The 14,341-nt window shown below is 54.1% G+C and overlaps 1 protein-coding gene across 9 annotated transcripts in view; it reads left to right on the top strand.

Annotated features, from left to right (window-relative positions):
• Positions 1-12,638, top strand: part of tio (zinc finger domain-containing protein tiptop) — a 90,356-nt gene extending 77,718 nt beyond the window's left edge. For 8 of the 9 annotated variants that reach the window (XM_076622943.1, XM_076622942.1, XM_076622941.1 and 5 more), the window contains 2 exons: positions 5,157-5,400; positions 6,485-12,638. In XM_076622943.1, coding sequence (XP_076479058.1) covers positions 5,157-5,400; positions 6,485-10,457 — 4,217 coding nt within the window. In that variant the 3' untranslated portion in view covers positions 10,458-12,638. Of the gene's footprint in view, positions 1-5,156; positions 5,401-5,695; positions 6,349-6,484 lie in introns of those variants that run through there. The other variant, XM_033329853.2, reaches the window with a different exon arrangement.
• The last annotated feature ends 1,703 nt before the right edge of the window (positions 12,639-14,341 follow it).

The following is a 14,341-nucleotide window of genomic DNA, read 5'->3' on the forward strand; positions in this document are numbered from 1 at the left end:
AACCCGCACCAATGTATCTTATCTCGCGATGTATTAATTCGCGTCCATTGTGATCCCACAGTCACGCCAACGTTAACTTGCGTAACCTATGCGTAGTGTATACGCTTCCCTGCAAAGTATCTGCTTGTGCATTTCGTCGAGCGAAGGATTTTGTTTCGTTTCATACGTACATACGATATTCTTCTGAAATAATTTTGTTCGTTGGTTATACCAAACCAACGAACGAATAAATATTTTAACAAATACGAAGTACGAACTACGATAAACGATAATAACGAGAATCTAAATTATTGACAACGACATTGGTATGTAACGACATCGATCGTCTGAACGGTCCTTAAGAAAATTAAGATTGCAATATTGCAATTGTATTTATTGGAAAAGAAAGAAAAGTATGCATTTGATGTTCGATATAAACTCGTAGGACGCTTTAAAAAACCATTTGATTTTGATCGATTTTTCATTGGTTTTTATTGGATTATTCGTATTACTGGAAAGTGGAGCTGCCTCCCTGTTGCCTTTGATGATCTATGTCGATCTATCGCGAACAAAATGTATTCGCTCGTAAGAGTGACATTTGATCGTTCCGAGGAACGAAATGCATACAATGTGAGGATTTCTCGTAGAAAAATATACGAGCGTAAACGTTAAAATCATTAGTAATCGCTTTGATTGATTTCGTAAAGCCAAAAGATTGAAATACGCGACGATGTTGCAAAAACATTAGTTCGTAAATCGGGCTTGGAATTGATCGGCGCTTATATCATCATTTGACGACGAATAAATTTACGAACGGGAGTTATTTATTTCTTGAAAATCGAATGTTAATCGCTGGGAGTCGATCGATTTGACTTCTGAACGACGTCTAGGCGCTAGGTAGACTTTAGACATTAAACAACTAAGAGAGAATCGGAGAAGGGAGAATCCGTTTGATTTATAAGATATGACACTTTGTTTTTGGTATTCTTTTTCTACTTTTTATTCTTTTTATATACGTACTTAACAGATTTAACATATCTGCATATTTAACGTACGTTTTTTCACCTACATAACTTTGCATACATTTTCTGCGAACGCGCAAAGATCTACGATCCAGTGATAAACAAAAGCTTTTTGCACGGATGGAAAATTACGACTAATCAAAAGCAATCAGAGTAGTTAGACGCACGCGATTGACGCCGGTAAAAAGTCTCACCTTCGCGGAGACTCGTGTGTCACGATCGATCGATCGAACGTCTTAATCGGTAGCTGGCCTCGCGGGAACAAAACGGCCAGCGCATTTTTTATACGCCGTTGGAACCGCGAGAGCGAAAGGAGACGAGGCCCGTTCGAACCGCTGGAGAACGAGAAGGGAACGTGGCGGTGGAACTCGGCGATGGAAGGAAGCGATTCGACAGGCTGATGGAGTGAGTGTTGACTTAGGATAACAGTCGGCTCATCGGTCAATCAGTCAGGTAGACTACGGTAGGTCGGTGCTCCGTCTTCGGTTCGGCCCTGTCGTCTCGTTCGGACGCTTAAGTGACTCACGAATCCGACCACCCGACGTGTTTCATCCTGCAAGACAAAGCGATCGGACGAAGAGAAGGAAGATCGAAAGGGGGAGAAACCGAGTCGTAAACATTTGCGTCAACGCGAAATGCGACGCGAACGATCGAACCGGTCGAGCCCGAACGAAAAACGCGAACGAGTGGCGAGAACGTTCGAAGAAACCGCGAGACTGAATCCTGCGAAGGGCGGTGCGACGAAGCGACGGTGGCATAGATGGCGAAAAGCGGGGAAAATCGTTCGCAGGAACTGAGAAACGACGACGCGTCTCGCGCGTCTGCAACGCAACGCGCTACGAGCTGGAACACGGATGAGATTCGAGAGCCACAGCGCCGGTTGCTTGGAGAGGAAGAAGCAACCGTAAGAGAAGGAGCAACGAGCAAACGAGAGCGAGAGAACAGAAAGAAGGACGGAGCAAGGAGAATGGATTCACCCGTCAGTCACTCTCTGGCAGACCGCGAGAGAATCACAATGCGAAGCCTCCCTTTGCTCTCCGTCTCTCTTCGTCCTTCTGTCGGACCGCCCGTTCACCCGTTCGCCCGCCCGCTCCTCCCGCTCGTCCGTTCGTCCGTCTGTCTGCCTGTCCATCCGATCGTCTCTTCGTCTGCCTCCTGTCACTCTCCTCGCCAGCCTCCCGACGGTTCTCTCGCATCAGGAATTCATCTCCTCTCCTGTCCTGTCCTGCCTTGTCCTCCACCGTTGCTCCTTTTGTTCCCTCCCGCCTTCGCCCACCCTTCCACCTCGCCTCCTCGTCGCTTTCCTTGCTTCTCCGCTTTCCCGTCACCGCACCGTCGCCACCGTCGCCGCGCCTCATTATCGCGCGCCGTTTTATTTCCGGCACGTTGCGCGAGACCGGCTCGCTCGATCGACCGGTCAACAGGTTCTTCCCGATTCGTCGTTATTCGTCGTCGATCGTCGGTTTCCTCCGGATCGCGTTATCCACACGCGCTGGCTAAATTAAGTCGCGGAGATAACGAGCGCAGCTCGCGCAAAGCAAAATTCGTTATCTAGATTTGCCGTGCAAACGATATTAAACTCGCGCGAGCCGCTGTTTTCTCAACGTACGAGATGCTTTAACGACCGGTCTAATTGCCAACAAATCTTGCCGATTTGATACGACGCAAATACATAAATCCAGACGAGATGGAGATTTATCGCGCGATCATCTGCATCCTTGGATGATGTTGTTGTGGCGATCGGAGTAGGTGATACGCGGTTCGTTCGAGGCGAGTTTCGAAAAAGTGGAACAGAGGCGGTAATATCGAGGGCGAGATGCGAGACAAGACAAGACGAGGCAAGGAAATCCGTTTCTTCGTAGAAAGAATCGTAATTGACGAAGGGCTGTGGCACGGCTGAAGAGAACGCGCGATACCCAGACAGATCGGTCCGTTGTTGCATGTTTACGTTAACATTTTTGATATCCCACGACTTCGTCGTTTCTCGATACGCCGAACGATCGCCGATACATTAACAGCGTTTTGATTCGTTTGTCAAATAAATGTAACTGCTATCCTAGAGTTTTCCGAGCGAGGCTAGTAGATCAGGCTGCGTTACTGGTTACGAGGATATGAAAATACATTTCTAAGTCCTGAACGATCTTGAAAAATATCATTATCGACTACTAGTTAGAATTACACGTCAAAAGCTACTTGTAGCGCAATGGCTAAAGTTAAAGGGTAAAATTAGGATCACTTGCAGCGAATTACTCGGTCTCGTCGATCACACCAACCTTCCAATTGGAAAACTAAGTTTGCACGAAAAACGTGCACGTGCCCTTAAACTTGTAGCAGCAGGAATCATCGAGCGTTATAAGTGCGGCAACCATGATCGGTACATCCCATAGTCGGTAAGGGGCCGCGATGTTCGCTGCGAAGTCGAGCACGCCGGATATCACGCGGTAGCATCTGCTAAACCGGTGTCAGGGCTCGATCGCTTTAAACTCCGTACGCCACGCTGCTTGCTCCCCTCGTATGTTTCCCGCGGCTGTATACGCAAACCCCCGTGCTAGTTGCTTCGTTAACGACCTGCCAGTAGAAATACGCCGTACCTCGGCTGGTGCGAGCATTTGCATTCCGGTACCTTCAGCGGGCGCGAGGCTCGTGGTTGCGCGGCGACATCCTGGTGGACGATGGAACGTGGACGGTTCCGGGGCGGTGGATCGGGTCGCGAGACCGAGATTGAAATAGCCGCGAGAAAAGAAGCAAGAGGAGCGAGGAGGGGAGAGAGGAAGGTGGAGAGGAAGAGAGAAGAAGCGCGTTGGTTTCGTGGGCGAACGAAAAGAAGGGAAACGCGACAGGGAAAAGAGAGCGTGCGAGGGATGCTGGAAGCGGGCGGAGCTCCAGCGAGCACCGGTGGTCCGCCCTGGTCTGCGAGTTGTCGCGTATCCCTTCTCGGTAGCGGACCGATTTCAGTCGATCCTCGCATGCCTCGTTCCTTTTAGCTCGGGCCCTCGTTGTCGTCTTCCTCGTTCTCGTCGACGACGCGGTCATCTTCGCGGTCGTTGGTCGTTGCTCGTTCCCCATTCTTCGAGCACACCTCCCCGCACTACCCCGACCCAAAGGGTCGGCGAGCAGCAGCGGAGCACAGCTTCTTCCATCGAATCGTTCACGGTCGCGCAGGGCTTCGGAGGGCCGCTCTGGCCCGCTCCGGCCCGCTTCGGCCCGCGCCAGCCGGAGAGAGACAATGGACAATGGGGACATAAATCTGCGTAATTAGTTGCCGATGCCTTCTCGGATCGATGCGCGATCTCTTTTCCCTCCTTCTTCCGTGGCCCATCGGCGAACAAACGATCGTTTGGTTGGCCAGTCGGCAAAGTAGGACGGTGCTCTTCGTCCTGCTTGTCCCCACCCCTCTCGGAAGGGAGGTGTGCTGAGTCCTTTCCGCCTCTTTCTTCCTTTTGCTCTCTTCGGCCACCGGAGAGATGCCCGGATCCGCGGGCTCCTCGTCTTGCGCCATCTCGAACGAGGACGCGTCACCGGAACAAGATGGCGATCCCCGTTGCGTCCGTTCGCCGATACTCGCCGGAAATCCGATTCAACGACCGACCGGAACGGGTCGCGTTTCCGCCGCTTCTGGATCAGCCGGAGTCCCGCCGATCCGATCGTCTGCTCGCCTAGAGCGTAAAACGACGACACGCTCCTCTTCTGGTTTTCAGCGTCGAAGTAGAACGTTCGATCGTGCCGGTGATTCGTTCGAGAGTTAGAAATGGAAGGGCAACGGAAGTCCGTAGGTTGCTCGACAATGGCACGCGATGACTTTGCTCGACGCACTTTCGATGCAATCCCGCGTACCCTCGTCGCCGCGTACTGTCGTTCGCGACAGTCTTCTACGTCGTCGTAGCCGCGAAAGGCCGATAAATGAGCCGATAACGGCATTGTCTCGCGCCAACCGTCCTCGCTGTTCGCCTCTTTGCGTCCTTTTCCAACGCTCGCTTTTCTCGTTCCCAAATTCTCGGTGCGAACGGCGCGGCGTGGTTACGAGACGCGTCGATCTTCCTTTCCTTCCTCCTCGATTCAGTGACTGGCGCCGTAACCGCGGCGTAACCGCGCCCCGTTCGCCGTCTAGGCCGCTATCGCGTCGCACTGAAACGATCGTACGATTTTCCGTTGCAGGGGAGGACGGAGTCGAAGGCTCAGGGCCTGGCGCGGACCTCCAGGGCGAGGAAGGCGACTGCGTGGAGGATGACGGCCCAATTAGTCCTAGCGAGAGAGGTTGCACGACGGCAGCCAAAGAGGAAGAGGATGGGGACGCGACCGACGAAGAAGACGACGAGGACGCATCGCCGCCCACTCCACCGCCTTCCGCAACCGCGAGACTGAATCCTACTATTTTAAGGGACACTGGACCACCGGACAGGTAAAAATCTCGATTAACGTGCTTCGCGATAATTACGAAAGGAAACGGACCGAGACGAGGCGAAACGAAACGAAACGCGAAGCCTATACTTAGGAAGAGACGAAGGCGCGACCGTCGAAAGTGGTATGAACGTAAATTTCAACGAACACGGTTCGCTTGAAACTCATTAGTCGGTGCTTTACTGGCAGCATGGTCATAAACCGCCTAAATCAACGAGAGCGCCGCTGCCGTTCTCTTTGAAGTTGCCGGCGTCGGGCGCCCCTCGTGTACACACACGGGTATTCTCGTTGTTTGAGCGCAACGAATCGTCACGGATACGTGCGGCGCACGAGCGAGAGAACGGTGTAAACGTCGCGTCGTTCGCTGTCTCTGCTAAAGGAAACACGAAGGGGAGAGAGAGGCGAGGAGATGCGGCGCGCACGAGGACAACAGAGAGAGAGAACGAAGGAGGGATAAATAAGCCGGTGCCAGACCGATATCGGTGACTGCCGTGCGACGTCATACAGCTAATAGAGATAGGCACGTGTTACGCGTCGGCCTGCATCGACGATCCCACCAACGCCGACGATGACGGCGCTCCACCACCGCTCCGGTACCGCTTTGCCGCATCACCGGTTACAACGGGGGCGGTGGTGGATGCGTGTGCCGGTGGCAGGCTGCGGCAGTGGCGCCTCCGTGTCCTCCGCTGCCCCGCCACCCATCGAAAACTTCCCCTGCATGCGTGCCGGCGCCGTTCCCCTTTCGTCTCGCGGCACGCATTCGGCATTCAGTCAGAGGCAGTCAGTTACGAGCGAGCCGTCGTCAAGTCTACACAACCTCTCTCGCTCGCTCTCCATCTTCGATTCGGTTCGCGTGCCGCGAGCAGCACGCGACACGACACGCCGCGCACGGATCCTTCGTCCAGTCGCCAGAGTCGCAGCGAACCTCGTCCACAGGATTCGACCACGGGTATCGATCTCCCGCTGTTTTTCGCCGCGCGAATCCGATCAACGCCTGCGCGTCCCTGCGATCCCAGCGATCCCGGCCGTCCGATCTTCACCGATCATCGCGCGTAACGTTTCTCCTTTCTGTTTCATGCTTTCAGAGAGCCAATGAGTCCACGCTGTCCCTCGAGAGATTCTCGGGAATCGTCCGGCCCGGCGACCGGAAGTCCGCCGCCGCCAGCGACGCGAAGCACCGCGAGCCCGGTGAGTCCGAGCGGGATCGTGCCACTGCCCCTCGGAAGCCATCCACTGCTACCCCCTCATTCGGCGGCGATGATGGCGGCGTACCTGCAACAGACCCACCAGAGACTGCTACTAGGCCACTCGCCGCTATCCCGTGGTTCCGTGTCTCCGTTGGTATCCTCGTCGTGCTCGCCACCGGCAGCTACTCCTGGCCTTCTGGTCTCGCCCAGCAGCGTCGGCGAGGTATCGCCGTCGGCCACGCCGTTGCCCGCGGTGCTCGACTTTAGCACGAGGAAAGCGTCGTCGACGGAGGACGACGAAGAGGAGCAGATACTGAACCTCAGCAAGCCGCCAACACCGTCCTCCTCCACGGAGGCGAACAACGGACCTTTGGATTTATCGGTGCCAAGTAGAAAACGACCTGGACCGGAAGATTCTCCGCCGCTGCCCGTTCGCAAGTCCTCCAGGTTGTCCGCTGGCACGGCGGCGGCAGCGGCGGCGGCGGCAGCTGCGGCGGCCGCAGCGGCTCACCAGGAGGCCGCTCAAGCCGTCACGGCTGCAGGTTTCGGCAGACCACCCGTCGTTTCGCCGTGGACGTCGCCCGTGGTCGCCTCTCACTTTCCCTACTTCGCGGCCGCGGTCGCGGCAGCGGCTACTAGTCAACAGCAACTCTCGCCGAAGAGCACCGCCGGCGTAGTCGAACATCATCAGCAACTTTGGAACGGCAAGATGAAACCACCGTCCGCTCTCGACAAGTCGTATCAGCCGAGCGAAGCGACCAAAGCCCTGGAGAAGATGAGCGAACTGAGCAAACTGGGCGGCGAGGATCTGTTCAGATCGAGCACGAGCGCCGGCAGTGGCGGAGCGAGCGGAGCCGCGGCAGCCGCAGCCGCAGCCGCCGCGGCAGCGGTCGCGGGCAACGCGACCGCCGGCTCCACGTCCGGCAGTCGACACAGTGCCTGGCAGTCTCACTGGCTGAACAAGGGGGCCGATCAAGCCAAGGACGTGCTCAAGTGCGTATGGTGCAAGCAGAGTTTCCCCACGTTGGCCGCGATGACGACTCACATGAAGGAGGCGAAACACTGCGGCGTAAACATGCCCGTGCCAGCGGCCGCGTCAGCGCTCCACCCGCAGCCACCGAGCGTGGCCAGTATCGTGACGCCGCAGCAGCCGCATCAGCCGCACCAGCCGCAAACCACCGCGTCCAGCAACAACGCTGGCTCCGGCGCCGGTGGTGGTGGTTCCGCGACTCCGAGCAGCAAACAGAGTCCATCCGAGTTGAACCTGCTGATCAAGGAGACGATGCCTCTGCCGAGGAAGCTGGTCAGGGGTCAGGACGTTTGGCTGGGGAAGGGAGCCGAGCAGACCAGGCAGATTCTCAAGTGTATGTGGTGCGGTCAGAGTTTCCGCTCTCTCGCCGAGATGACGTCGCACATGCAGCAGACGCAACATTACACCAACATCATCTCCCAGGAGCAGATTATCTCGTGGAAGTCGTCGGACGAGAACAAGAGTGGCAGCGGTGGAAGCGGAGGAAGCGGAGGTGGCGGTGCAGGCAGTGGATCCGTAACCGGCGCCGCTGGTGGCGGGGGTGGCGCGGTTACCGCCGGTGGCGCGTCCGGACCGCACGCCGGAAACGCCACTGGCCCGGGCTCCGGCGCTACTAGCAGCCACGTGAGCGCCGTGCTCACGTGCAAGGTTTGCGATCAAGCGTTCAGCTCGCTGAAAGAACTGAGCAACCACATGGTGAAGAATTCCCACTACAAGGAGCACATAATGCGATCGATCACCGAGAGCGGCGGTCGCAGGCGGCAGACGCGGGAGAAACGCAAGAAGTCGCTGCCGGTGAGAAAATTGTTGGAACTGGAACGAGCGCAGAACGAGTTCAAGAACGGCGACGCGGCTACCGGACTGAGCCACAGCCTCGGCAAACACGCCGGTCGTATAACGTGCGAGAAATGCGGCGAGAAGATCGAGACGACCATCTTCGTCGATCATATACGCCAGTGTATCGGAGCGGGCACCGTGGGCGCGAATCAGCGAAACTTCTTGAAGAACGCGTTGATGTCGAATCACCTACCGGCCACGTTACCGCCGACCGAGACCGGCCGCAAGAGCGTCACCGAGGACGGTTCGTCGGTGTCCTCGAGACACCATCGGTCGCCCTCGTCGGCCAGCGACGCCACCACACCAGGAAAGGACACGCCGACACCGACCGCCGGCGAGACCACTGGTAGTTCCTCGCCATCCGTGTTGAACGCCATCGAGAAACTGATCGAGAAGAGCTTCGATTCTCGCGTGAGGCACGGTACACCGGGTCTGCATCACGCTCAACCCGGAGCCCCGATGGGTACAAGCATCTTGAAGCGGCTGGGCATCGACGAGAGCGTCGATTACACGAAACCGTTGGTCGATCCACAGACGATGAACCTTCTCCGGTCTTATCAGCAGCAACATCAGCACCAGCAGCAGCAGCAACACTACGCGACAAGTACGGCCGCGCGGCGGGAACGCAGCGGAAGCGAGTCGAGCTCCGTGTCGGAACGAGGAAGCGGCGGTAGAACCGACGCGATGACGCCGGAGAGGCGCGTGGACCTTTCGTCGGTCGGCCACTCGGACACCAGGCATTCCCACCATCATCGGGTCACGCCGGACAAGCAATTGGGTGCGCAAGCCTTGCCCTCGAGTCGTCACCATCCAACCACCGAGGAATCCGGGGACGAGGAGTCGTCCACGACCGCATCCGTTTCCGTTGCCGCGGCCAATTCGGCCGCGACGTCGGCGGCGAGCGTGGTCGTCAAGAAGGAACCCCGAGACGACGAGTCGGAGGATCGCGTGGCGAACGAGGAGGAACAGTCGCAGGCTCAGTCACAGTCGAACCGCGAGGTGTTCGTGAAGAAGGAGATCATGGAGGATTGCAGAGACGAGGAGGAGCAAGGTTCGTTCAATCATCGACGAAGCAGCTTGCACGAAGGATCGGAGGAGGGTCGAGAGGTGTTGTCGCCTCGCATGAACCCACCGACTCCTAGATCGAGTGGTCAACCGGAACAGATGGCGCGCAGCCCATGCAGGAACAGCACCAGCAGTCCGACGAGCAGCGACCGGTCGGTAACGCCGCGTGGTACACCCGACACGAAGGGGTCGAGCAGTCTCGGGGCGCTTTCTTCCATGTTCGACAGCCTGTCCGGTGGCGGAGGTGGCGGAGGCGGCGGTAGCGGTGGCGGCGGTGGTGGCGGTAGCGGCGGAGGCTCGAACAACGCGGTCGACTCTCAGGGACGCAAAACCAGCAGCCATCCTTTGGCCGCGCTGCAGAAGCTTTGCGACAAGACGGAGACGCGAGGACCTAGCGGCAGCGCGGCTCGATCCGGTGGCGGTCCTGGAGCCGCGTCCGGTCTCGGAGCAGCGGCTGGAAGTGGCGTGGGCGCGACCGGACCCGGTTCCGGGACGACTCCGGGAGCGATCTTGGCGTTCAGCTGGGCCTGCAACGACGCCGTCGTCACCGCCGACTCGATCATGAAGTGCGCCTTCTGCGACACGCCGTTCATCTCCAAGGGCGCGTACAGGCATCATCTGTCCAAGATGCACTTCGTCAAGGACGGCGTGATTCCCGATCCACTGACGATCGGCCGATCAGCGGCGGCCGCGGCGGCGGCGGCGGCTGCTGCCGCGGCCGCGGCAGCAGCGGTCTCGCAAACCTCCGCCACCGGACCGCCGCCGGCCGGTCACAGTTCTTCCTCGCCCCCGACTTCCCAGCGCAACAAGTCGCCGCCGCTTGCACAGGCGAACGGTAGCCCGTCTCAGTCAGCGGCCTCTCCCCTCGAAGAGAGTCCGCACTCCAAATTTCTCAAGTATACGGAGCTGGCCAAGCAGTTGTCCAGCAAGTACGTATAGTCCGAGCCCCGTAAGTAGCGGTGCCACTTGTACATAAGTGTATCTATAATGTAATGACTATATAACTAGCGACGCGATTGCAACACCATTTCACCTCCTTCGAAACCTCCGCCTCGGGACATCCATCCTTTTTCGTTCGCGATTCCATTATCCGGTCTCCGCTGTTTCCTACCGCCTCGTCTCTCGTCTCTCTCGTCTTTCCCTCGTCCTCTCCCTTACTCCGCTTTCCACCCTCTGTTCGCCATTCCCCTCTTTATACCTATCGCTCCTTTTCGCCCGTTCAAATCGAATCGAACCAACTCGTCACCGGATAATCGAATCGCGCAACGAACACAGAGGGAGGAGGCAGATATCGAACGTGCGTTGATTAAATTGTGATGCCACCATATCTCGCGGCACTGCTGAGTCAAGGGGCTCGGCGAGCGACAAAGTTTGTGATTTTATAAATACTTAAGGACATTTACGACTGGCGTTGAGAAAGATAGCGATGCGATGCGAAAGATCGTGCGATCGACAGAGATAATTTGTATGCTTGAACGAGCGTGTGTCTACACGTGTGTACGTGTGCGTGTGTGTATGTGTGTGTGTGTGTGTTTCTGCGTACGAAAGGTAGAATGCGCGTGGTAGTGAATAAACGAACGACGAAAACGAGTGCAAGCGGAGAAAAGAGCAGCAAAGGCAGAGAGGATAGCGATTAAAATTTTCCAAGGTGTAGGACGGCAAGGCTTACCTGTCACACAGCTGTCGTAAGGTCAGATCAGCATGTATACTTCTAGAACATAAGAGCGTAGTTGATTAGCGCATAGGCTAGGCTAGGGTCCGCCCTTGTATAGGAATCTCTTTGTTGATACTTAGAACTACGAAACCGGTGAGATCGCGTTCGGGATTCGGACCTCGTCCAAAAAAGTCAACGGGTATTCGGCAAAGCGAACCGGCTGACGATTACGACGACGACGATGACGGCGATTGCAGAGTGAGAGAAAAGCGGCATAAAAGGAGCATCGAGAGCAACGAGAACACGGTGCAATAGCGAGGCTCGCAGTTATACTCGAAGCACACGTGCGCGGCGAGTCGAGCGCGCGCGACGCGGCCTCCTCGAACGTTATCGTTTTCCTTCGCTCGTAGCGTACGAGTAGACCATTGTAAATTTTCTTTGTTCAAATAATATTTATTGCGCCGTGCGAGTCGACGCGACGTTTTAAGTGTAAAATATTGTCATTACTATCGCTCGGATTATCGCGAATACCGTGTATATTGATTACGATTACGATTATTCTCTATGCAATTAACGAAGGGGGAAACGCAGCGAAAAAGGAAAAAAAAAAAAGAAACATTTCGAACGGCTACCAACACGCCGGGACTGCATCGTCTCTCGGCTGAGTGGAAAAACGGCGCGCGACCAACGCGTTCTCTGGCGAATCGTCTTCTGCCTGCGTGCGTGCGTGTGTGCGTGTGTGCGTGCGTGCGTGCTTGCTTGCTTGCTTGCTTGCGTGCATTCGAGAACTGGTAAAGTAGGAACGAAAGGGAAACGAGAGTAAAAGTGGCTGACGCCGCGAAGCGGGCAAAAGCGACACCGCGAGAGAGGAATCGAAATCCGGACGAGTACGATCGCGCGAGCGAGAATATGGAATAACGTGTGAAACGCGAGAACGCAAAGATGAAGGAAGAAGTGGGCGGGAAAGAGTAAGCCGAAGGGACGATGATTGCGCGCGTTCGAGGACGAGTTAAAAGCGCAATTTTGGAGCGGAACACACTTGTATACGTATTTCTTGTAAACTCTAATTCTTCCATCGCGGACTTTAAAAGTATTTATCGATATAACGATAATATTAATATTATTATTGTAATTATATACGACTGCTGAGAGAATGTGGCGGGTATAGGAGAAAAAAGAAGAACGTGGTCTACGTGGATGCGATACGCGGCATCATACGCGCGGAAAAAAACGAACGCGGCGCGTACGCACTCGCGGATACGAGAAACGAATACGAGAAATAGCCAACCGTACGAAAAATACGCTCGAAAAGTACCTACCTACTTACAAATGCGCAACCACAAAGATATGCATCATGTATACGCGACTCTTGAAACCATTTTACCAGATTTGTCATTATTTAATTATTTCGGTTGTATTTTAAAATGCAATTAAAGCTCAAATAAATATATATGTTATAAAGTAAATTCTCGTCTAAGTTTTCTTTACTCGTACATCTACGTCCCATGTGTCCTTCCCTATATGCCATAACTGTTATATACTAACTGTCATACTATTTTTCGTTTCACTGGATACCATACGAAGTACGGATCACAAAATCCTAAAGAGAGACTATATTTTCCATTAAAATATAAAATTCTGCCTACAAATTGTCTATAAGAAACTATCGCTTCCCACGAATTTGCAGTAAATCAAATTCATTTACGCAGTCGTATCGGTCCGGTGCTCGATTGTTTCCGGTTATGTCGGTTCGGTGCATCAAGCTATTTCCAAGTCTTTCTTCCCACAAACGAAAATGGTTATTACTCTCGTAATAAAATTCGCCTTTCACAAATTTCCTGCAAAACTCATGCAGAAAATTGTCAGTGGATCCAGAAAAATCTGCATTAAAAAATTAAAAAGAAAAAAAAGCAGCGTGTCAGGACAACCGATTGACGAAAGAATTTCTCGTGCCACCTCCTTGCACATGTTATTCCTCTGATACAAATTCTCAATTTTGGGCCACAGATCTCTTTCGGTTCCCCAAAAATTCGTATTCGATAGGGAATATCCCAATGAATTCGATCGATCAAATTTTCATTCTACTTATCTACTTTGTACACGTCTGTTTCAACTTTTCCACGTTACGTTCTCCACGTATATATACTCGCATTCCGGACGTATCTGTCTTTCTTTTCACTCATAGCTCGTCGTATCGTCGAATTCCGTCGCAGGACTCGCGACACATTGGAAGAAGCGCTGTCCGACGCGAAAAACAAACGCGGGCGAACGAGATGGAAACAGAGCCGAGCGAAGAAGGGGGGAAAGGAAGAGGAAGGATAGAGGGCTTACGGACCTCACCTACCTATTGCCTGGGTCTGGTAATGAATTCGTCTAATGGGTCGTAAAGAATGCGATCTTATGGAGCGGAGAGGATAAAATAAAACATTGGTGGAGAGACTACCGATTCTCGAACGATCCTTAAAGTAACCCTCGCTTTAAAGAAAGGAGCTCTTGTCTATTTTCTTCTTTTCTTTCCACCTCCCCTTTCTAACCATTACTCTCTCCTCTTCTCGCTCCTTCGTTCTTCCAATCGTACCTCAGCTTCAGTTCCTCGCTGTGTCGCGTATCTTCCTTCCTGTGTCCTCGTTCGTTCGTCGAGCTTCTCGTTTCCTCGTGCGATATTCGAACCCAGAAAGTTGTCAAAACTCGACGCTGCACGATATTTTTGCGATTCGGAACTCTCGATACCCGGGCAAAATAATAATCTGTATAAACAATTTCGGAAAATACCGGGACTATTTGAGTTTATTTTTAGTCCAGTAATAACGATCCAATCGAGTTTGTGTATCGACTTTTTCCATTCATTTTAATTGGTACAATTTCATCGACGCGTCGCGACAGTTTGTACGCGGCAGAAATGAAACGTACGGACGTATGCGTTTGCTTCCTTCGCTACTTTCATTTCTTTCCACCTTTTCCCCTTTCCTGATTTTTCCTGCTTCCAGGAAGCTGCGCGTGGGCGATCCGCCGATGAACGAGAGCGAAGGCGTTGCAGGAACTTACCAAAAAGCGGTCTCGAGAGATCCGGCAGTCCGATAACTGTAGATTTGTAGAGGTTCTGGTCAACTGATAACCAAACCGCTAGCTGTTTTCACGCAGGAATCCGTTTTACTTCCCTTTCGTGTTC

This window comes from Bombus vancouverensis, chromosome 11 (assembly GCF_051014615.1).
Source record: "Bombus vancouverensis nearcticus chromosome 11, iyBomVanc1_principal, whole genome shotgun sequence".
Classification (NCBI taxonomy): domain Eukaryota; kingdom Metazoa; phylum Arthropoda; class Insecta; order Hymenoptera; family Apidae; genus Bombus; species Bombus vancouverensis.